Source organism: Apostichopus japonicus, chromosome 9 (genome assembly GCF_037975245.1).
Source record: "Apostichopus japonicus isolate 1M-3 chromosome 9, ASM3797524v1, whole genome shotgun sequence".
Taxonomy (NCBI): Eukaryota; Metazoa; Echinodermata; class Holothuroidea; order Aspidochirotida; family Stichopodidae; genus Apostichopus; species Apostichopus japonicus.
Window position 1 is genome coordinate 21,083,490 of NC_092569.1, and position 24,984 is coordinate 21,108,473.

Sequence of the window (24,984 nt, forward strand, 5' to 3'; positions counted from 1 at the left end):
GGCCAGGCGGTAGGCAATTCACATATGTCTACCTAGTCTTACAATTGTGTCTCCAATTGTGAACTGAAGGAATTTACGCTAGTAAATGGTATTCGGCTTTAAATCACCTGTTGTAGGCATCCGTGTTGTTGATAATCCAATTGTTCTTGTAGTTGTTGTTTTCGCTAACGTGTCAACAGTTGACGTTAATAATCGCATTTCATCCGTAGACGGCATCCATGTTGATTTTATTCCCTCCAGTGTTGTTTCCTGTTTAATTCTTTCACCTGTAAAAGTAAATATTGAGTGTCAGTTGTAGTTCAATATACTTTTTTTTTATTCTCTGAAGTAATTAGATTCAAAACACATAACTTGACTTGTCTCAATAAACCATACACAGTCTGATAGAAGAATCGAGATTAACCGACATTTTTGGTTTAATGTTATTTAATCAGTATTATTTTCATATCCAGAAACGACTTTTAACTTCTCTCATCTGTTAACGAAATGTTCAGTGTCAGTTGTTGCTCAACCGATTTCGATACATATTAACTCCAAGTTAAGCTATCAAAACTAAGATAAATTTATAGAAACTTTGTTAACTTTGAAAAAGTGTATACAGACTAATGAACTAAAACTGTCAGTTGTTAGTTCCAAATATATCACCTTGTGAAGAAGCATGCAAACTAAGGTTTCAGACGAAACAACTGTATTTGTAAATAACATTAAGGCACTAGTCAAGGCACATAGCGAGAACGAAGTTTCATGAACCTACCACGTTACCTGTTGAGATTATCCATGTTTTTGAAATTCATTTTTGTTTATGGTTGTCATTTTATCGGTTAACCGAAGCAATGTTGGTTCATCTGTCGAGTGCATGGTTTTAATTAATACTTTACTCGGTGTTGTTGCTAACTTTTTCATTGAATATATTGCTTGAATGATAAAATATCACATTTGTTGACTTTTCCAATAATAACACTAAGCTTTAAGTATATATTGTTGGTCCCGTAATAAGGCAAAACTAGACACATGATTGGACGTTAGCAAACGTATGTAAAATATTTACCTCACAATGTTTATACAAAACGTTCTTAATTTGTAATTAGTCCCAGCAGCTTTGGACCAAAAAAAAATTGAATGCATCAGGAAAAATCAGGCCATGAGCTTAATCTAGCATCGTCTCCAACAAGGTCAAGATCAATATCATCATTTTCGTTTTCTGATTCGTCAATGTATCAACAAATTTAGAGGCCGACTTTGAAACTCATGCGATACGGTCACATAACGCTGTAACAAATATGGGTCTAAGCAAGGTCAAGATCAATATCATCATTTTCGTTTTCTGATTCGTCAATGTATCAACAAATTTAGAGGCCGACTTTGAAACTCATGCGATACGGTCACATAACGCTGTAACAAATATGGGTCTAAGCCTAAACTGGGGCGATAACCTCTCATCGATTTTTGAACTTAAACGTAAACATAACATTGCAAGGGAGGAGAGGGGATTTGAATCACTGCGTGAGACATTCAGCGGTCTAATTTTAATTAGGTGTTATTGATCCCGCTTTTTCTTGTCGTTTGAGTGAAGCCGACTGCTCAATGTAAATATATATATCAAATATATATATATATCAACTTAATGCATATCAGACGTGAACAACATAATGTCTATGTTGGGAAAGAATCCACATACAAATTTCAATTGGGGGATGGACGTCGCTTAGGGCGAGTTTTTGGGACCAAGTTGACACCCTCCATACCATTTTAATGTGATATGCATGTGAACTTTGATAAACGCAATAGGCTTTAATTGTAGAGGAAAAATTGTTAGACTGACCACTCGATTGAGTTCAAATGCGGTTGTATTTCAAGCTCAACGTGAACTTTCTGTTGGACGTACGGAACAAGGAACGTTTATGTCTGACTCAACAGTAGTGCATACAAGCGCTTGTACTTTGTTGTTGCTAATTTCGTAAAACAAAAATTGTATATACGAGGTTAAGTTCTCAAGAATCTGTATGACATTAACAATCTATTTAAGTCTGAACATTACGCCAGAAAATTCAACTAAAATAACAGTTATGCTGACACGAAATGCAGGCACAGCTCCGTAATGAACAGTGCACTACCGAAAGATTATCACAGTGACGTCATTTACTGACCTGGGTGCTGTTCGAGCTCGTTGCAGTGTTTGCAAATTCTTAAATTCGTTCCAATTACGGAGACAAAAAAAGCATGTTAAATTCCCCTTTTTTATAACTTTCCGGTGTTGCTATTTGAAAAATTAATAAAATATTGCTTAAGAACATAAAATACAATATAGCTTATATGAAAAGGAGAGATTTTTCTGTCATTATCGTTCATCTTTAAGGCACTAGAAGAGACACAAAGAGAGAGCAGAGCTCCATGAACATACCACGTTACCTGTTGAGACCATCCATGTTTTTTAAAATACTTTTTTCTCTACGGTTGTCACATTATCGGTTGACCAATGCAATGATGTCTTATGTTTTGAATGCATGGTTGTAATTAGTAATTCACTTTATGGTGTTGCTAACATTTCTATTGAATATGTTGTTGATCATATGATAAAATATCACATTTGTTTATATTTTTAATAATGAAAATAAGTTTTAAGTGGTCACATAATATATTTTTGTTCACGTAATAAGGCAACACTGGACACATGATTGGACGTTAGCATACTTATGTAAAGTATTTACCTCACATGTTAATACACAACGTTCTTAATGTTTAACTAGTCACAGCAAAGTTCGACTAAATACTTGCTGACGTTCACTTTGAAAAAAAATATCATTCTGGTTTATGAATATCAATCTGTTTTCTGACGGAGTCAAATACTGAAAAATAGTGCATTTTATGTTATCACGGTACCTGTTGTAGGCATCCCTGTTGTTGACAACAAATTATTGGGTGGTGTTGGCATTTCATCAGTTGACGGTGATATTCTCATCCCATCTGTTGAGTACACTGTAGTTGCTGATTGGTCACTCATATCCGTTCCCAATGTACTTATTGTATCTATAAACGAAACATCGAAGTTGAGCGGTCACAGTATGCACTAAAGCTCTGTATTTTTATTCTCTAATTCATTAAGATTGGAAACTGATTACTTGATTTGTCTCAATGATCCCTACACAATACGATAGAAGAATCACTTTTAACTGACATTATTGTTTTAATCCATTTAATCGGGATTATTTTCATACCCAGTAAAACACCTTTTGATTTCTCCCATCTGTTAACGAAATTTTCAGTGTCAGTTGTTGTTCAATCGATGACAATACATGTTAACACTTTAACATATCTAAACTAAGATCAATTTATATCAACTTTGTTAACTTTGAAAACGTGTAAACAGACTAAAGAACTTAAACTGTCGTTTGTTAGTTGCTCAGACAAACATTCAAAATGTATCGGCTATAATTTTATCTAATACACATCAAAGCACTAGTCAAGACATAGCGAGAACAGAGCCCCAAGAAACTATCACGTTATTTTCTATTTCTTTGTGGAACAATCTTCCGATCAACTTGAAATCCTATACTTCCGTGGCTTCATTCAGGCGACATCTGAAAAATTACTATGAAAGCCTTTATTGATTGTATCCGTTGTAAGGGGTGGGAGTAGGTGGTGGTGGTTGGGGGGAGGTAGTGTTATTTGTCTTATTTGTTAAGGTTATTTTTTTGGGGGGGGGTCTTTTCTAGGTGTTAAGGTTATTTTTTTTCTTTGATGGGAGTACTCTATTCGATTAAGCCCACAAGGGTTTCTTAGTTTACTTCCTTTCACATATTTTACTTATTTGCAGTTATATTGTCTTGTTCACCTTGTATTACTATGTGTTGAAACAAATAAATCATTATCAAATCATCATCATCATTTGTTGAGACTATCAATAGTTTTGAAAACTAATTTTGGTTTATGGTTGTCATTTCATTGATTAACCAAAGCAATGTTGTTTCATCTTTTGAGTACATGGTTGTAATATAATAATTTACTTTGTGTTGTTGCTAGCTTTTTTATTGAAATATATTGCTTGAATGATAAAATATCACATGTGTTGATTTTGTCAATAATAATCTCTCTGAATGAATCCTACACAATCTGATAGAAGAATCGAAATTAAATGACATTATGTGTCTAAGCTATTTAATCAGTATTACAGCAGGTGATTTGCTCGCTAATATTATGTCTCCTAACTTTTGATGGTTATGTTCTACATAAGCTTTTACCGTTACCTAAAGCTCTTCTGTAACCATTACCTTTAGCTTGGTGGCACGGTCCACCACAACGGTTCTTTTCCATAAAATCCTGAAATTCGCATAGACCTGAGAAAAGCAAATGAAGCATAGTTATTCAAATAGGGATGAAATTTGATTAGCGGGAATACTGACTACGCTCATTTTTGAATTCCATGAGCTGATAGAAATAATAATATAGAGCAGGCAAGATTGATAATATGTAAACGTAAATGGCATAATGATGTTAAACAATCTTATGGCAACAAAGTAATGTCAGAGGTATCAAATAGGACTTTCGTCCACAAAAGCCATTAGCAAAGAAAGGTTTTATCATCCTGTCTATTGTTGTGATGTAGTATTTGCTATCTTGGTGACTGATATTGTTGGTATATATTTGACTGTCATGTGTTGGTGTGGGATATAAAAAGGTTCATGTACTCCGATAGAAGACCATGCAAGAAATATAAAATGTTATCAATCATGTCTCTCCTGTTTCTTTCAGTTTGAATATGTGTTCAAATGAAAAACTAATGTGGTTTAGTAATACCTGAGTTTACTACGACTCACGACGTTCTGAAATGTCACATATATTTTTGATTAAGAACCGCTATAACCTTCGACATGATCAACAAATGATGACTGTGATTACCAAATACACACGTACAATTTAATATGAGGAAGTTTCGTCATGTTTCGCACTCGCATATAAATGAAGAATTTCGGTGAAAAAACCATAGCTTGCCCCGGAACCACTGCTATCTTACTTTCAGTATTTAAATATTAGTAAAATGACAATCTTGCATCGTTTACTTACCCATCGCTCTGACAAAATTGATGTTCTGCCTCACCAGAAATCCGAAAATAAAGATGTACGTCCAAGTAAAATAGCGATTAGCCATCTTCAAGTCGTAACAAATATTTTCTTTTAAGCTTAAACCAAACTTATACGTACCACATGGAAAATAAAACTGCGAAAATGTCACATCGTTTTGTGAAAAAAAGTGACCAGATAGAAGAGTCTATTGTAAAGTAAATGCCACCCCTCAGTCAAGTAATAAATATTTCAAAAAAAAGCAATTTAGGGTATATTCTGGAGAATTCGATATTGCACCCATTATTTTATTACTTTTGATGTATTTGCTTTAAAAATATAGGTTGGAACAAACACTTTATTTTACAGATTCATTTTGCAACAGGAAATTTGCCAATAAAGCAGAGAATAACAGTTATTTGTGCTAAATTGCACATCTTTGTTCAAGAAAAATTCGATACACTTTAGAAATAACAAAGCGCCTTTGCATTTAACTGTTTTCAATACTCGGTTATATTATTGAAGCTTTTAACGATCAATAATTTGGAACAATTGTTGAGTATGTCCAGTTAACAAACATGCTATTGATTCCTCTGAAGGTTCCCTCGAGGAAAAATATTGACAAGTGGGGGAAAGTACTTCTTAAATTATAAAATATTGCACGAGAAACATTTCTTTTAATGTGAAATATCATCTTTAGTACATTATCATCAGTTAAACTATCAACATCAGAATAACACCCATGACTAGCCAGATACACATTGTATGTTTTCCATTAAACTTTGGTTATTCGTTTAAGTCGTTAAAACCCCAACCCCCCCCCCCCCCCGCACCAAAAAAAAACTGTATTGGGAAGATTTTTTTCTCATTACTTACTAGTTAATTAGCGTTATGAGATGAGTAAGATCTAGACGGATGTTATATGAATCTCATTTTGCTGCAGTGTTGAGAATGGAACTCTATCAAGTGTGTACTACTTTAAAGAATTGATTGATTTGAGTTGGTTAAATCTCCCTTTTCCATTGTTCATGTTAAAACTATAAACAAAGAGTTTTGGGTTGAAGAAGTTGTCATATTGACTAAAATGTGTAGAAGCTCAATAAATACTTGGATTCCATGTCTTGAAGAAAACAAATAGGCAATTGATGGACTTGCAGGTTTCATCCCAGAATTTGGGTATAGGACCTTTGTTATCGTCACCGATAACTTATTTTTTTTTTAAAGGAGCTTCTTGTATGTGTCCTCTAATGCATTAATTTACATAGCTTATATTATGTCTTTCGGTCTCTGTGTTGTTGTTGTTACAAAAGCTTTGTAATGTGTTATTTGTTATTGACCTAATTTTGTTCATTTCTTTTACTTTCACCGTGCTTTTATGGCACGAGTGCTTAATAAAAGGAGCACACCCGTCAAACGACTCCTGGCTCGTTATTTAGAGACACACGTAGTGACAACCAGTATTAACGTCATTACTCTGACTTCCAATGTTTGAACTACATAAGCCTTGAATTTGAATGCCATCTATTCCTTTGATATTTTATATTAGTATGTATCAAGCATTCATAGAAACAATTCATTCAAACAGTCGTGTATTCATGTCTGGTATTACACTTTTAGATATGTTATCATATTGGCATATGCACATGCACAATAGCTGGAAGAACACATTATTTTTGATTAAAGTTAAATTTGAAGCAATTTTGTTAAGGAATCAAAACCAGCTTCCGAAAACTAACTTTTTGGGAATTTGTCATTATGAAACGTGTACGGATTTGGGCAACTTTTGAACCATTGATCCTCATTGACCATTTGACATTTGGTCTTTCACATTAATTAATGAACTGTACAGTTTCTAAGAATCGTATTAACATGATTTTCAAATTCAGGATTAGGGATTTTGGTATATGGTCAGACATATAAAGTTTAAAGTTTCGAAATGATTTGTTCATTGTTGATCTAAGTTCAAAACAATAACGAAAATATGTCTGGGGAGAATTTTCCATATCGATTAAAATATGTCATTGCCTTTAATTTATGAAACAATAGAATGTCTTTGTTTTATTAATCTTCTGTTGTGTAACGCCAACTTATTTATGGTTATGGAATTGCCGAGTCAACTCAGAAATTTATCACCCCCCCCCCCAAAAAAAAAAAAACATTCGATCAGAAGAAGTCATCGGCCTGAAACCGACTGTTTCTAGTAACAGTTAGACAAATAATAAGCTAGCATTACGATTTTCGCCCTCTATACACTGAATTTGAGATCCTGATAAACCATCCTCAAACTAAGACAAGCGGTGTTCAAAATTACCAAAAATCATGTGAATTTAATACATCACTGGACCTACCTGCCTAAAGGAAAGATAAACATATTCTAGGTACACGAGCCAATCGCATATTTTCAGGAGAAACACATCATAAATGCAAAATACTCATTTCGTAAAATTGACGGATATTTTTCTGTGCGGCATGTATCAGGAAAGATATATCTATTGTATTTATACTCTTTGGCATGAAAGCTGCGGTTTGTGAATGCTTTGTAACTGCATACAAACCGATGAGTTTCCATTGCCTGCTCTGCAAATTTTCTACAAAAAATAGCATTAAATAACTAATAGTTATTCCATGAGTAATAATTCTATTCAATGCTGTCGTCGTCCGAACATTTAACATGTTAATAGTAACAGTGTATACAATAAAAAAGTGGTAATTGGAAAAAAATATTGGCACTTTCTTTCCACGTTGCTATTTGAAGTATAATTTGACGATATGCATACAAATGAACTACATTGTTAATTGGATTACAGTACATTGACAATGACAATGACAATGAAATATTTTATTTCCATCATAAACTGTAAGTACAGGTACAAAATATTGCAAGGATATAACTGTATAAAGGTGAACAAAATATTTGTACAGTTCATATACATAAACGTTAATACAACATAACCAATGCATGGAAAGGGAGAAAAAAAAGTAAAATACTTATAAACACTTTTCCCCCAGATTGGTGGATATATATGTTTTACTGGAAAATTTACATACATTTTTTTTTTGCATCGACTAACAAATACAAGAAAACAAAATCTAAATAAAAATTCACACACACACAAAGAACAACTAAACTTTTATCCCAAGAAAAATGTTTAGCTTCCATAAGCCATCAATAACTTTTCCTTACATGCCTTACATTAAGCTCTGAACAACACAGACAACAAAACTGTTTTCATCAATATTCGCAGTATACACATCATTAGTCCCCATTGAAAACATATCAATAAAACTGACAATAATTTGTTATCACAATTATTTGAATGATCTAAATGAACGCTTAATTGAGTACAAAAGTGTGTGTCATAAATGTAATATAATATTTATTTATCAAACATTTTTCTTAAATCATCGAATATTTTAAAGATATAAGATTGTGGTACACATAACATAACATAGAACAAATACAGCGTAGTCTTACAACAACACATATGCGTTCGCAAGACAACATACACTGTTAAATGCGAGTAATTACGTCGATTCAGCACACCGGACCATCAAACTACATGATACCATCAAGGGGTCTGAACCGTAGCGCCTGACCTAGTGTTTGTAAGAAATTTTTGAGTTATCATGTCGTAAGAAAGCAAGTGATGAAGTAATTGTTAGGCTATACAACCTTTCAATTTAAAGGTTTAATCTTCATTTCTATGTAAGTCGTGTTGCAAATACGTGCTTGAGCACTTCGTTCGAAAATGCAAATGCCAGTGTCCCATCCATTACCGTATATACCATTGGGATTTATAGAGTAGCAGTTGTTATACCACCAACCGCCTTTATGACGAACACTGCAGGTTTGACTCTGAGACTTGTCATTGTCTTGATCGTAGGTGGTGAATTTCATACCGCGGTGATAATCCATGTAATCGAAAACTGTAATGAGGCAAACATATATTTTATGTTTAGATTGACGCTGTCGTCGGTGGTAAAAGGCAGTGGCGAGTAGAAGTTTGAAGAATTATTATATATTAAGTCCAAACCTTTCACAGTACCTTGGAGATGGACAGAAAAGATAATATTCTGGTCATATAATTACATTACACTACATTAGAGAAAAAAATACAGCTCATTTCAGTACTTTACACATCGCATTAAATTACAGTACCGTTTGTTGATAGTTCATTACAGTAATTTCATTGCATTACACTTATAACTGAAGCCATCAAAAAGGACCGAGTCTTCTACGGAAGGTTGCTCTTTAATTTATTCTTCTTCCTTTGTTCTTTACCTTCGTGAAAACTCTTTGGACTCTTGAAAAATAACGGCTTAGTTGATAGTCTTAAGGAGTGGCAAAATTTTTATCTGAACAGCATGCATGGTTGTGGTCTGTACAAAGACTTTTCAGTATGTGAGGAATATGCCCAGTGCGAGACGTCTCGGCTTCTTACACAAAACAATTTAAACTAACTATTGTGCGGTGCTGTCATGCGAAGAATTTCGCATCTGGGAATGGTTGCCATGCAAGATTGCACGAGAATGCTGCAGAGCTTACAAATTATAAATACGAACAGGTTTAAAGATCAATGAATATATTTTACGCGTAGAAATTGTGAATCAACCTTTACATGGCCCCTCAAAATGATACTTTCATTTTTTAACCACGAATCCTGATATTTGATTCACATCACAAATACTATACTACACGTATCGAAAATTAAGCTAGTGTCACAATTACCCTTTCACATAGCCTAACTATCCATAGATATTAAAACATGGACATATTATCAAAAATGGGAATATGCACATTACACAAATAATATGATCGATATATATATAACCAATAATAAATACCTACAATTACAAAACCTAGCAATCATTTCACAAAAAAAGATCAACGTAATACATAAATTTAAAGTCATGTCGCAAATTCTGCTATAAAGAGTATTTATATAGTATGATTTTTACGTTAAATGTCGTACGAAAATATATATATATATAGAATTATTCATTATCCATGGTACGAAAAATAGGATTTTTGTTTTGTTTGTTTATTGCTTACATCAATATATTCCACTTAGTTATTTAATTTCACGTACTCCCTTTATATTTCAATAATTGCACTTTAAAAAACAAATTTCACACGTTGGTGCGTCAAACATGCATTTATCCTTTCTTTTTTAGTAGCTTTTTTTCTTTACAATCGACGAATAAATTTACTCGACAATATCACATTTAGGTAAGAAAAACATTCATTCAACATTTTTTTTTATAGTAATTTTCTCTTCAAATACATAAAAACAATTGCGATAATAAGGAACCAAATTCATTTAATACACAAATACGTAACACATAAAACACGTTATGGCCCCTCATGGGGAACCAAGGTGCGAAACATAAATTGTCCCTCGTGAACGCACTTTGGATTACTCCGTACTTTCCACAAGAACAACTAATTTGTGAATAGGTCTTTCCAAACATACTACGGGACCTGTACGTTTGCCCCTTTTATCTAGAGTAGAACTCATATTAATCTTAACCTTACGTACACGACCATCATGATCGACAATTGTTTGACTGATTCTAGCTAATTGCCAGCGGTTTCTCGGGGTATTTTTGTCCTCAACAATCACAATGTCACCTACTTTCATGTTACGAGTATGGGAAACCCATTTTTGCCGTGGCTGTAGACTCAATAGGTATTCTTTTCTCCAGCGGGTCCAAAATTCATTGACCAAGTATTGTACTCGACGCCATCTTTTACGACAATATAAGTCGGCTGACTGAAACGCACCGGGAGGGGGAAGTAAGACCTTAGATTTCTGTGTGAGTAAGTGATTGGGAGTTAAGGGTTCTAAAGACCTGGGATCGTTCAAATTATCAGTGGTGAGAGGCCGACTGTTGACAATAGCAGCCACCTCATATACGAAGGTCCTCAAACTCTCATCATCTAATTGTGTACCCATACCATCGATCATAGAAGCTAGCACACTCCGCACAGTGCGAATCTGGCGCTCCCAAACGCCACCCATGTGGCTCGCATCTGGTACGTTTAACTTGAATGCAAAGAAATCGCAATCATGCTCCAGAAGAAAATGCTTTATTTTACTATTATCCATCTCATTTAAAGCTTTCTGGAGCTCGTTTCTTGCCCCAATGAAGTTAGTACCTTGATCGGAACGAAGCTGTTTAATAGGCCCTCGTATGGCTAAAAAACGCCGTAACGCATTCGGAAAGGAATCTGTGGTAAGGGAATTCGCTATTTCAATATGGATAGCTCTGGATGCCATGCAGGTAAACAGCGCACCATAACGCTTCAGTTCCTTTCGACCCTCTTTAACAAAGAAAGGCCCAAAATAATCTACACCACAATAGGTAAAGGGGGTGGATGGATCTACCCTATCCGATGGTAAGTCGGCCATTTTCTGTACTTGAGCCTTACCACGCAGTTTTATACACGTTACACATCTGTGGATTTGGCTAGATACTGCAGAACTGCAACCAATTATCCAGTACCCGTTACTCCTTATCTCGTTCGTGGTAATACCACGTCCCTGGTGCTTGACCCTTTCATGAAAGTAACGAATCAATAAATTGGTTATATGATGTTTACGAGGTAGAACAATTGGGTGCTTAAATGTAATAGAGACGTGAGCCCTACCTAAACGCCCCCCTACACGTATAATACCATCCTCGCCGATGAATGGGTCGAGGCGATATAAAAGACTGGACCCTTTCAACACCTTGCCAGTTTCTTGGGTCTTACTAGTTAGGCTTTTGAATTCACTTACAAAATATCTCATTTGAACTGCCCTGACAATTTCTAATTCAGCCTGAAGAAAATCGTTTGCTGTTAGCTGCTTATGGAGGGGAGCAGACTGAATTTTTGAGTCATTTCGTAATCTCAACCGAGACTTCAATTTCAAACAGAGCGCAACTGCTTGTTTTGCTCTATACCAATTAGAAATATGATTCAGACGCTCGGGTTCAAAGAAGCTGGGGGAGTTATCAGAGCGTGTAATTAAAACCTGTGCATTTGCCAGTTCTTGGTCAGTACTAATTATTTCTGGCAAGCGCTGTGGTGCATTGGGTATATCCCTCGCCCAGAGAAAGGAGGGCCCTGTAAACCAATTGGATTCACATGTCAATTGAACGGTAGTGAGCCCTCTAGAGGCAACATCTGCGGGGTTATCAGTGGTACTAACGTACCTCCACTGTTCTGGGCTGGAATGATCCCGTATTTGTTGTACCCGATTTGCAACAAACACCTTAAACCTCCTTGCGTCATTTTGGATGTACCCCAATACAACTTGACTATCCGTCCAGAAATACTCTGAAATATCTTCAAATTCGAGTTCTCGAACCAAGTGAGAACTAATCTTAACGGACAACAAAGCAGCTGTTAATTCTAGACGGGGCATAGTAATGGGTTTGAGTGGCACGACTCTAGACTTTCCCATAACTAATGAACAGTGAACCCTGCCCTCGAAATCTTTCAAACGTAGGTATGAACACTGGCCATATCCTGTTGTACTTGCATCGGAAAAATGATGCAATTCGACCGATTGGACTACAAAATTGGGTGGTTTGAAACATCTTTTGACCTCAAGATTTTCCAATCGGTACAAGCTGTCTCTCCACCTTTCCCAACGAGGTCTTAGGGCACTGGGGAGGGGAGAATCCCAGTCTAAATGCTCACTGCACATCTCCTGAAGTATTTGTTTCCCTACTAACACAACGGGAGCTAAAAACCCTAATGGGTCGTAAACCGAGCTTACAGTGGAAAGGATACCTCTCCTAGTGAGTGGTTTATCCTGTAAGGAAATTCGAAACTGGAACGTATCTGATTCTACGCACCAGTACACACCCAAGGCTCTCTCTATATTACTACTGTTGTACATTACATTAAGGTCCTTAACACCCTTAGAGTGTTCTTCAGGGGGGAGGGTACCCATAACCTTCGTGGAATTTGATGTGAACTTGTGCAGTTTCAGACCAACACGTTGACACAGTAATTTTGACCTATTAATCAAATGGGCTGCCTCATCTTCAGTGGCAACGGACTTAAGTCCGTCATCGACGTAGAAATTATGGCGGATGAAGTCACCAACATCAGACCCATATTCCTTCTCGTGATCAATAGCACTTTGTTTCAACCCAAAATTAGCACAGCCTGGAGAGGATGTTGCACCAAACAGGTGAACCCTCATTCTATACTCGACTGGATCTGACTGGAGATCCCCATTCTCCCACCATAGGAATCTTAAGAAGTCTCTGTGCTCCGGGTTTACACTGAACTGGTGAAACATGGCCTTAATATCACACATGAAAGCGACTGGTTCATGTCTAAAACGACACAGGACCCCAATAAGAGTATTCGTAAGATTAGGACCCTGGAGCAAATACTGATTAAGGCACTGACCTTTGAACCTTGCACTACAATCAAACACAACTCTAAGTTTGTCAGGTTTTTTGGGGTGATACACTCCATGGTGTGGAATGTAATTAATTCCACCATTTGTCCCTACAATTTCCTCCTGGGGAACCCTTTCGGCATACCGTTCACTTAGAAGGTCTTTCATGAAGGCTTCGTACTTTGCCCTATACTTTGTATCTAATCTAAAGCGCCGCTCAAGCCGCCGCAAGAAATGAAGCGCTAGATCTTTGTTGTCAGGAAGTCGGGGGTTTGAGGTTTTAAATGGCAAAGGCATCTCATAATGACCATCAGCAGTCTGATGAATCCCATCTCTTAATTTTGAGAGGAACTTGAAATCGTCCTGAGAATACGCTACTGTATTAAAACTTCTTTCACTAAAATCTGATTCAAGTAATTTCACAATATGAGCGGGGTCGATTTCCTTAATTGAGGACTGAAAACATATTTCAATTTTATTTGGCGCGCAATTCTCAAATGACGTTTGACTTGCATTTTGAAATGTGTAGAAAGGGACGTCATAACTCAGAATGCGATGACTAAAACCGATTGGGTCAGATGATCTATTTTCAACTTGGGTTGGGTCAATAAGTCCAACTATACCCCATCCAATGTCAGTTTTCTGCCCGTATGGGCCATCCCCGACTGGGGGTATTACTTCCCTAGGTAATAAGGCTTTAGGACAATTATATCCAATTAGCAACCCGATTTCGCAGTCCTGTAAGGGGACTAATTCAGAGGAAATTTGATGCAAATGAGGCCACTGTTCAGCCATCTCAGGGGTCGGGATGTGACATTTATTGGCTGGAATAATATTTCTTGAAAAAGTTACAGGTAGCTCGATCTTGTAGGAACTGTTGTAACCACGTATCGCAAGTCCCTCAAACCGTGTGGTATCAATAGCTTGGTTCTTGGACACCATTGTTGACAGCAATATTTTGGTATGATTTCCAACTACTCCTAATTCATTGGGTATACTATCGAGGACGAATGTAGTATCGGACTGTGTGTCCAAAAGGGCATATGTTAGGATCTCCCTTTGAGGGTTACCACAATGTGACAACCAAACTGGTACTGTAAGGGAACTTTTGCTAATCTCTTTAGTGTTATTCAATTGAGTTACACTAACATTACCATTAAGTGAAATGTTTGCTTGGACCCCTTTATCAACGCTCTCAACATTGGGCTTTGGACTTTCCACTATATCCCGATGGAGTGAGGAAGGATGATTTTTCTTACACATTTTGCAATCCATTTTCTTCCGACAATCATGAACTCTATGTCCCCGCTTAAGACATCCATAGCAAAGTCCCTTTTCCCTGACGAAAGCATTTCTTTCGTGCAACGTCATTTCTAGAAAAGTTTTACAGTCATCAATGTGATGCCTTTTTCCACACAGAAAACATTTTAGTTCGTAGAAGTTCCCATTTTGAATTGAATTTTGGGTAACACTCGTAGAAAATGCATTCGCCCCAGCCTTACTACGGTCATTCTTGATCATTCCTTGATTACCCCTTAACGCCTGAATTGAAATCACTGGATCGCAACTGATATTTGATTCTGTAACCATAAAATCCTTAAATTCTCTGAATGGTGGGAACCCTCTACCCTCCCTTCTTCGTTCGGAAACCTTTCTACCCCATCTCGTAATTAACCAATCGGGTAACTTGGAGAGCATTTTGCGATTTTCTCTTACATCATTGAGGACGTTTAAACTATTGGTGATGCGCATGGCACTTTCGCATTGTCTCAGAAAGTCTGAAAACTTTCTAAGGGCTTCACCATCGCGGGGAGGAATTTTTGGCCAAGTGTCTAACTTATCCCTAAAGGCATTGGCTATCACGAACGGATCTCCATAACGTTGATCCAGTAGTTGTTTTGCTTCCCCATAGGCCTGGTCAGTACATAAAAGGAAATACCCTTCTACAGCTTCCCTAGCTAGACCACCCAGGTATTTTTTCAGGTAATGCATTCTTTCTACATGGGGGATGGATCTATGATCAATAAGGCTTTCAAAGGCACTCTTCCACCCCAGATACTTTAAGGGATCCCCACAAAATATACCAGGTTCAGGAGGGGGTAGGCGATTCAATGAAGCCTGTTCGCCAAATGCTCTAGCCAAACTCCTCATTTCAGTTCCCGATTCTTCCTGTTCCCGATTTACCGTTCTGTGACGATTTGTTTCAAAACTAGGCAAACCAAGGGGGTAACACCATGTATTTTGAGTGTTTGCATTTGAATTCGGGGGATTAGGCCTAGGAGCTGGCTGTGTTGACATATGATTGAATATTTCTGAGCCCATGGTAGTCGTAGGAGGACAAGGTATATCCATTAGGGGTTTAAATTCAACAATTGGGTCCTTTGAGTAGGACTCTACTGGTTTAGTTTCTGCTATAGGATTATATGATGAGTAGGATACTAAGTAATCTTGAACATACTGCCCTTTATTCTCACTCTGGTCAGGGATATCCTCTAATGAAACCTTTGACTCTTGTTCAACCTTTGCAATCGCATCCAATTTAGCTTGAGCCATTTCAATTTCTCTCATAGTTTGTATTTTTTTCAATGCAGCATTTTGCTTCTCCTCTTGTTCGATGTATTTAAGTTTCGCTTGCAAGGCTGCTCTATGACCTTCGAGATCTGCCTTTTTAGAAGCGGTGGACCTTTGAGAAGAGCGCAAGCTGCGAGATGACCGGGAAGATTTGTGACTACTAGACCTATATGACTTTCGATCTTCGATTTCTTTAATGAGTGCAGCAACGCGTTTGAGTAGATGGTAGTTTTCTGCCTCAACGTTTTCAAATTTAGAGTAATCATTAGGCTTCTCTGCTATGGTTAGGATTTGATTATAGTCTTCACTAGCGGCTGCAACATCATTCATTATTTGGTCTAGTGAATCGCGCTCTTGTTTCAGGACAGAAACATCCCTAGGATCTGCCATTAAGCTTTCAATTTTGATTGCGCAACGCCGCCATTTTGAAACCTTATCCCTCAAACGCCGTTGCCTCTCATCAATTTCATATAAAAGACCCTTTTCTGAATATTGTCTTTTACGAGAACTAGAGCGCAAAGCAGTTTCATTTGTCGAACCCTCTAAAGTTCCGGGTATGCCTTGAGCTAGGGGTGGCTGTAAACTGCTCTGGTCAACTAGGGGAGGGGTTAGGACTAGTTGTGTTTCACTGTGAGTACTCATGGTGCCAATGGTATAAAATAGGATAACAATGTAAATTAATAATGCAATTAGAGGTAATCTTAACAACATTTCAGAGTGGCCATACGAGGTTACAAGAATGGTCTGTCAAACGGCTGGAAGGGACTCACTGGTGTAAAAACGATTATGTACTCTCACCGTTATCGTCCAGTTGATACCACCAGAGCGCTGGGGTTGTTCTTCAATCCGTGATGGATGGTCTCAGGTCTGGATCCCCCTTTACTGGTACTGTGGCTGGTGGAGGGCGAATAATCGTCGATGTCCGTGGTGGTTTACTCCGGCGACGCTGGCGAAGTCGGGACCGTCGCTTTCCGATCTTCAAAGGGAGTGGCTGACAGCCCGTCTTGTAGTCTACGACTCTCTTAGGTGGTCTAGAGTTTTCACTATAACTGAAGCCATCAAAAAGGACCGAGTCTTCTACGGAAGGTTGCTCTTTAATTTATTCTTCTTCCTTTGTTCTTTACCTTCGTGAAAACTCTTTGGACTCTTGAAAAATAACGGCTTAGTTGATAGTCTTAAGGAGTGGCAAAATTTTTATCTGAACAGCATGCATGGTTGTGGTCTGTACAAAGACTTTTCAGTATGTGAGGAATATGCCCAGTGCGAGACGTCTCGGCTTCTTACACAAAACAATTTAAACTAACTATTGTGCGGTGCTGTCATGCGAAGAATTTCGCATCTGGGAATGGTTGCCATGCAAGATTGCACGAGAATGCTGCAGAGCTTACAAATTATAAATACGAACAGGTTTAAATATCAATGAATATATTTTACGCGTAGAAATTGTGAATCAACCTTTACAACACTTTCCCTGAATTGGAATTGTGTAGTCGTATCTGATAACAAAATGTTATTCACATGAAACCGTTTAGCATAAATTATGGATAAATAAGATATATTGTATGTACCTAGCATACTTCAACAAAAAGACCGATTGAATTTCGCTTACGTATGCCTGCATGTTGTAGAGTATAAAGTCATGTCGTTATCCCCTCTAATAATTATGTTGACCTACCTGTACTTCCGTTGTATGATCCAAGTTGTAAACGATACTTGATTTCTTCATTTCCAACAAGAACACCATCGTATGTGAAATAGTAAGCAGCACCATTATCTGCTACAAGGTCTATGCGTAATTGATACATGTTCTGATTTGTTAGGTAATGCAACCTTTCATTACCAAGCCACAACTCCTGATTTGGGGAGCCAAATCCAATCTTATAGTCCTCCCAATCTCGGTAAAAGTCCAATGTGCCGTTGATGCGTCGCTGAAATATCTGCAAGGAATAACCCAAAGAAAAGCTCGATAATTTTAAATGTAACGTTCCCGGAAAGAATTTTTTTTCAGTGTACGCTTTATTTGCAGAGCATCATCTGTCTAGTCTATTGGGATAATCGAAACTGACAATGGATGTAATTCACTAACACCGCTATAGTTAATTAGCATGTTTATTTCAATCAAGGTGTACGACTTACAAGAAACAACCTTACAATCCTTATGGAGGATGGAAAACAGACTTGAGTTAAGGGCCAGAAGCAATATCTTTGTTCGGTATGTTGCATAAATATTAATACAACCTTACGTTTCTGAAGTCATCAGGTGGATGTGTACTGTCAGGTCTTATTAATTCACATAACTTTTTTTTAATTTGACCAGGTTATGCAAGGTTTCATGTCACTTTAAGTTCTTGATCATAATAACGTTAGTATTTCTCTATTCCTATCTTACTGATTTATTAAACGCACTCAATTATCAGGGGTCCTGTAATACTTTCATGTTATAAATGTCCTTTATATGTATTGTGATGGCTCAACGAAGGCAATATTACCCAATTTCTATGATGGTATAACGTTAAGACGGTTTCTATTTTCAACACGCCGTCTATTATTCACATGAAGCTATACTAAGTTCAGTTCACAATTAAAAAAGGTTAATTCACAATACATCGTAACAAAAAAAAAAACCGTTAACCATATATGTCAAATATGTTTATAACAAATATGATTTACAGCCTAATTTGTGAATTTCGTGCCTGTATTTTTTTCAATAATCAATATTAGCATTAACGATCTTTTCGGCCAATTTTGCAAGTTGTACGTTAATGAGTGTCGAGGAATAGTGCGATCGTGGGACGCGCGTCAACCCCCTGCCCCTCCCCCTGGTGCTTCAAAGGTTATGACAAGGATCAATGAGAGTTATTGAAATTAGCCATTTAATGGAGTTGCAGATTACGCTTCAATTTAAATCGATTTCGTAACAAATGCAACAACTTTTCACGCTTAATTGCTGCTCATGTCTATTCGTTAAGCAGCATATCTTCCCGTAATGAGGTTTTGCCTACACATCATTCCTTCAGGATGACAACCTTAATTCCAATCATCTTAAAATGTCATGGAAACCATGACGTGACAAACTTACCAAACAAGTACCTCATGCAAAATTAATATCGACTAATATGATTCACAAAGTAAACGGGATGTAGAATGCAAATATGTGGTTTTCTTATATTCATGATTAACGATGCATTGTCTGGTACATACTCAAAGGAATATTATTTTTATACAATATGTTCGTGTATAAAGAAAAGTTGGTTTGAACGTCCCCAGAGCTAACGTTATGTGTCAAATTTATTGCTTAAGTATCCATGCTTTTATATTTAATTTTCATTCAATTTTTACATCGTATGGAAATTCAATCTAGACATTAATTTATCTCAGCTAACAGTTTTAATATTTATTTCTAAACTTTGTTCAGCCGTTATATACACACTGCGCCAGCCAATGGCCGTTGTTTACAATAATTAGGTGTACGGTAATGTGATATATCGACAGATATCTTGAAATCACAGCTAAGTAGCATCTATAACCAGACTCACAATCGTGGCCAAATTTGATTATCTTATTTCGGATACCAAAGGATATCTGTACAACCAAGTACGAAACATATATATGAATACATTACCGTCCATCCATCACTGCAATACACTTCGAAAGCTCCATGCGGGTCCATATGTGGATATATCGTGTACACCCCTTCTGCAGTCAAACCAACATCGTTGACATCTTGGCAATCAAATAAGCGATCACAATTCTGACCATTTCCAAAGAAGCCGTCACTACAGATACACCGAAATACGTCAGATTCGAACTTGCACGAGGCATTATCACTGCAGTTCAATTCCTCCGTAGTACATACAAGAACTCCGTTTTTGCACGAGCACTGAGTGCAGTTAGAAAGAATGTACTGTTCGCCTTCCTGGTTAAAAAATATACATAAATATACGAATAACCTCACAAAAGCAAAAGTATGTTACCAAGAACAACTTTACTATTAGTGAAAATGGATTGTAAAACTACCTTGCAAATAATATCATGTAACTACGTCTAAATTTTCATTCACATATATAAGCCTGGGAATGGCGATTACAAACTAAAATGAAGAAAAAACTTTAGCGGAAAAGAAAAGTAAAAAAATTGTCAAAACATCAAGTCAAATTAAATGTACGACTTCAAATCAGTAAATGAATCTTTCGATCTTTAGAACATTTCTTGTAACAATCATACAACAAATTAACTTAAAAAAAGTGTCTTGGATATATTTCAACACTAAATTCCATCACCGTGGCATGTAGAGAGATTTTCTTAAAATTCGTTGTAACGTAAATTTGATGCAAATATTTAAAAGTAGTAGAGCTTCTTATATATTAATGAATTGTATTATGAATATATACCGCATGTTTGGTTCAATTATTTCTAGCAAGTAACGCACCAACGGAATTAGTGTTGTAAAGCTTCCAAGCATGTCAATCAAACAGATAAGGTACATTGTTGTGGCTTGAAGGTTATGTGCTGTCATGGATTATTTGATTTTAATCTGACAAATGATAGATTTTAGGGTGAATTCTGATCAAATGGATATATATATTAAATTAAACTCACTGTCAGAACACCCGTCTCCTTGACGTAACATGCACATTCGTCTTGTGGTACGCAATCCATGGTGCTTTGTATCATAAATCCAGTCGGGCAAATGCAAGAGATATCATTAGTGCAATTACTGTGACAACCTTTCTCACCGTCCGGATCATCACATGTAGCCTGACACGTGCAGTTTGATAGTATCATGTTACGCGGACATTCACTTTCGTATGTGGTTGTTTCTACTGTAATTTGTGCCGCAGTAGGTGTTGCAGCCGATACGAATGATGTTGGCTCCATTGCATCGATGGTACTTTCTAAAAGTTTCGAAGATGTCTCTTGGGTATGTGAAAGTTTATCCTGTGAAGCCGGGAATATTTCTGTTTCAGATGGAGACGAGAGTGTTACTTGGCGTTCAACTGAAGTACTTTCTGATACATATAATGACGTTGTATCTGGCATTGATACAGACGTTGCGTCGACTTTTGAAGTTAGTTTCGATGTAGATGAAGCTGTTACAGAAGAACCCGAAGCTTTGACCGGCCGAGTTGAGGTACCCGTTTGGGAGGTTGTCATTTCTGAAGCCGGGAATATTTCTATTTCAGATGGAGACGAGAGTGTTACTTGGCGTTCAACTGAATTACTTTCTGATACATATAATGACGTTGTATCTGGCATTGATACAGACGTTGCGTCGACTTTTGAAGTTATTTTCGATGTAGATGACGCTGTTACCGAAGAACCCAAAGCTTTGACCGGCCGAGTTGAGATACCCGTTTGGGAGGTTGTCATTTCTGATGAGGAATATGATGTTGCACTTAGGCCTCCAGATGATGGTTCTTCTGGCGTTAGTGATATAAATTCCTTTGTAACCGACGGCGCTTGTGTTGCAGATGTGTAAGCTTCTGAGGCTTCTTGGAATGAGCCATGTGTATATAAACTCATCTGCCGTGCCAATGATGGTTTCGTTGATGAAGGCGTCATGGTTGCCGATACAGACGATCTAGCAGACAATTTGATAAAAGCTTTCAATGTGAATGATGATGCTTCTGGTTTAGATGAAAGTGTTCCAAATGAAGATGGCTTTTTTGACGCAGATGAAACTAGTGAAGATCTGTGCTGCTCGGATGAACTCTCTTTGGCCACTGTAATGACATTAAAAAACACTATTTTTTAGGTCACATATTAATGCAGATGCAGCATTCTGTTATAAACAGACAGAATCATGAGAATAAAAAAAGAATAAAAAAAAAAAACAGAACAAGTATTGTTCGATACAGGTGTCAAACGCCTACAGTGAAAGTACCTTCCTTACCGGTTTCGAACCTCTGGATATACAATTATCGTCCATGGCCTAGTTGGTTAGGGTGTCCGCGTACAAAGCGGGAGGCCCGGGTTCAAATCCCGGTGGAGGCTGGAAGTGTTTTCACTGTTCTGGATTTTCCTTCTCATTACGTTTTCATTTATATATATATATATATATATATATATATATATATATATATATATATATATATATATATATATATATATATATATATATATATATATATATATACATGGTAACCTATTAATTAGGTAATAGTCTATAACTTGAAATAACCTCATTTTAGTTTAATTCTAGTTTCGTTTTAAAACGTTTTCTTTTTCATTTATTTTATTTTCCTTTGGGTCATTGATCATGCTTGAATACTAATAGGGTTAAACGATGCCTGACCTATAGAATTATATGTCAAATTGAGTTCATATGTAGAGAAGGGTTGTAAAAGTATCATCACTATAACGTTCCATGCTAAGCGCTTAACTATGATTCAATCACTTCAGGATTCTCTATATATTCAACAAACGGTTCATACGAACTACTATTAGGAATATGCCATATACGTTTGGATATGATATGTATATAAATGAAATCATTGTTCCTCTGCAGTGAAAAAAAAAATCATATGTTATTTTGATACATTTATTACTTATCCAGAATTATAACTTTTTAGATTTCTTAAATTGCAACTGATTACTTACCGGTACTCGGTATTAGCTCCATTTGATTGCTACAGTTACCACCACAAGGCATAACGGCATCTTTATATGAGTGTGGTTTTGTGCACTTGAAAAAAGCTGAAATCATAAGAACCGGTATTTTTAATAACACCATGGATGCAATTGCATTACGAATATTTGCTACAAGTAAATAATTTATCCATGTTTGCTGATTTATGTTTGTTCTCTAAAATTCACAAAGTCAAAGTAATAAGATAAACAGTAAGATCTACTTTCCGTTATTCTACTTACCAACGCGTTCCTCCAACGTAGAATGAATGCAAATGCCAAGAAGGAAGCAATGAATCATAAACGAAAACTTAATTTCATTCATTTTTTCTTAATGTTTAGTACAACTCATTTATACAATGAAGAATTTTTCTGGATAATTCCTTGTTCAGTTCACCAAAGTACTAAGTTACTTTGAAAATGTTTGTGTTGCTGCACAGGCATATCGTCTGAAGGAACAACTCATATGGTTTAAATTCAGCATTATTGTCGATGGCAAAATAAAAAAGAATAAAAACACTATTGATCGAAAACATCGATGTCGTTTGTTTAGCCTCGATACATTTTATACGTTTCGCATCCACTATAAAGTCTCTCTACAGAAGTATTCGCCCGAAGTCGCAATATTAAAATCTATGATATAAAATCAATATATAAGCCTAGTTCTTTGCAATATAAATAAGTTGATATAAGAATTTTTTTTGTGTTTTTTTTCGCTCGACGTATATTTAACTCACTGTATTATTAAGTAATATCAACGCAAAACATGTTCCCATTTGTCTTTCTACATTTTAGACGATGAAACAAATATGTGTATACTGATTAATCTACAACAAAGATTCGGTTTGAGTTTTAGATACATCGTAGATAAACTATCGATATTTCAAATCTAAGGACATGGCAAATATAAACAAATTAAGATTTGCTGCCTTGTATATTTAGAAAATTCCCCGAAGTTGTTGTTTCTGTTGTTGATTTACTAAACTTGTTTAAATTTGACAAAAGAAGGGAAATATCCCCTCATAAGTATAGTACCGTAAACATCAGTTCAGCTACATATAGGACAAAACCAGTCACAGAGTGGCATTCCCGGGTGTAATGGTCTTTTATAATTTCATATGCATATGTCATACCATATCACATAAGCCACCTTCAATTCGCTTGTCTTGCCTGAAAAAGTCACACTTTGTGGTGACACAAGGGTGCACTCTTGACAGTCACACTACGCGCGCTCTCATTGACAGTTAAAAAGCTTATAGGAGGCATTGACTCCAACGGATTACTGAGGCTGGGTAGTACACTGTGACACGCTGTGAACACGATGGTCCCTGGTTCCGTCCCTTATTTCGACTGATGATTCTGGCGAGTTGATCTGTAATAATTGATAAATATATATATATATATATATATATATATATATATGTATACATATATATATATATATGTATATTATATATTGGATATATTTATATATATATATATGTATTTATATATATATATATATACACATACATATAAATATATATATGTATATATAAACACATATATATAAATGAAAATCGTAATGAGTTGGAAAATCAAGAACAGTGAAAAAACTTTCAGCCTCCACCGGGATTCGAACCACGGGCCTCCCGCTCTGTACGCGGACACCCTAACCACTAGGCTATGGACGTTGATTGTATGTCCAGAGGTTCGAAACCGGTAAGGAAGATCGTAATTCCACTGTATATACATATATATATATATATATATATGTATTTATATATATATACACATACACATACATATAAATATATATATATATATGTATATATATATATATATATATATTCCTTTACATATATATTTATATATTTCCTCTTGAGGGTAGCGCGTGCCTTCCGGTTCTTGGCCTAAGATGTCGTATTTTAATTGGCAAGGGAACGAATACATACACAAAATAAATCCAGAGAGATAGTTGTACAATTAACCCAGATATATTTAATACAAAACGACTTCTTACAGTAAGGTTGAGTGCTTAGCACTAGATGAGTTGCACAATATTGAGGATGCGTGGTCTTGAAGTATATCATCAAGGTGTTCCTTCCAACGGCAACCAATGTAGACTGTCCTGTCCCACTCAAGTAATACACTTAAATAATACATTTATACAAATGGTGTACTTACCTTAGAACTTAGCTTAAGACAATTCACAAATATTACAGTGCATTTCCACCATCCCCAAGCAATTCTACTCCTTAACAGGGTTGAATGAGATCACATGATTATCCCTAGAAAATATCACATGTGTTACATTCCAATCCCAGGATGCCGGTCCATAGGA

At 36.4% G+C, this 24,984-nt stretch overlaps 2 protein-coding genes across 3 annotated transcripts in view; both read right to left on the reverse strand.

The window, feature by feature from the left end:
• The window catches only part of LOC139973093 (uncharacterized), a 39,634-nt gene that overhangs the window by 5,080 nt on the left and 9,570 nt on the right, over positions 1 to 24,984 (reverse strand). The window contains exons 1-4 of one of the 2 annotated variants that reach the window (XM_071979496.1): positions 5,062 to 5,312; positions 4,269 to 4,334; positions 2,881 to 3,027; positions 108 to 266 (exon numbers count right to left, since the gene is read on the reverse strand). In XM_071979496.1, coding sequence (XP_071835597.1) covers positions 108 to 266; positions 2,881 to 3,027; positions 4,269 to 4,334; positions 5,062 to 5,146 — 457 coding nt within the window. In that variant the 5' untranslated portion in view covers positions 5,147 to 5,312. Of the gene's footprint in view, positions 1 to 107; positions 267 to 2,880; positions 3,028 to 4,268; positions 4,335 to 5,061; positions 5,313 to 24,984 lie in introns of those variants that run through there. The other variant, XM_071979494.1, reaches the window with a different exon arrangement.
• Positions 7,701 to 23,110, reverse strand: LOC139973090 (uncharacterized). The gene is made up of 6 exons (XM_071979489.1): positions 22,905 to 23,110; positions 22,635 to 22,730; positions 20,634 to 21,757; positions 19,657 to 19,950; positions 17,710 to 17,971; positions 7,701 to 8,985 (listed from the first exon to the last, which is right to left on the reverse strand). Exons 1-6 carry the CDS (start codon positions 22,984 to 22,986, stop codon positions 8,735 to 8,737), a joined length of 2,109 nt encoding a protein of 702 aa, XP_071835590.1. The 5' UTR covers positions 22,987 to 23,110; the 3' UTR covers positions 7,701 to 8,734.

Coding starts and splice junctions, on each gene's coding strand:
- LOC139973090 (XM_071979489.1), bottom strand. CDS start 22,986: ATGAATGAAATTAAGTTTTCGTTTATGATTCATTGCTTCCTTCTTGGC. Junction 19,951..20,633: donor AGGAGACGGGTGTTCTGACA/GTGAGTTTAATT, acceptor TTTTTTAACCAG/GAAGGCGAACAGTACATTCT. Junction 8,986..17,709: donor ATCATACAACGGAAGTACAG/GTAGGTCAACAT, acceptor GCCTCATTACAG/TTTTCGATTACATGGATTAT.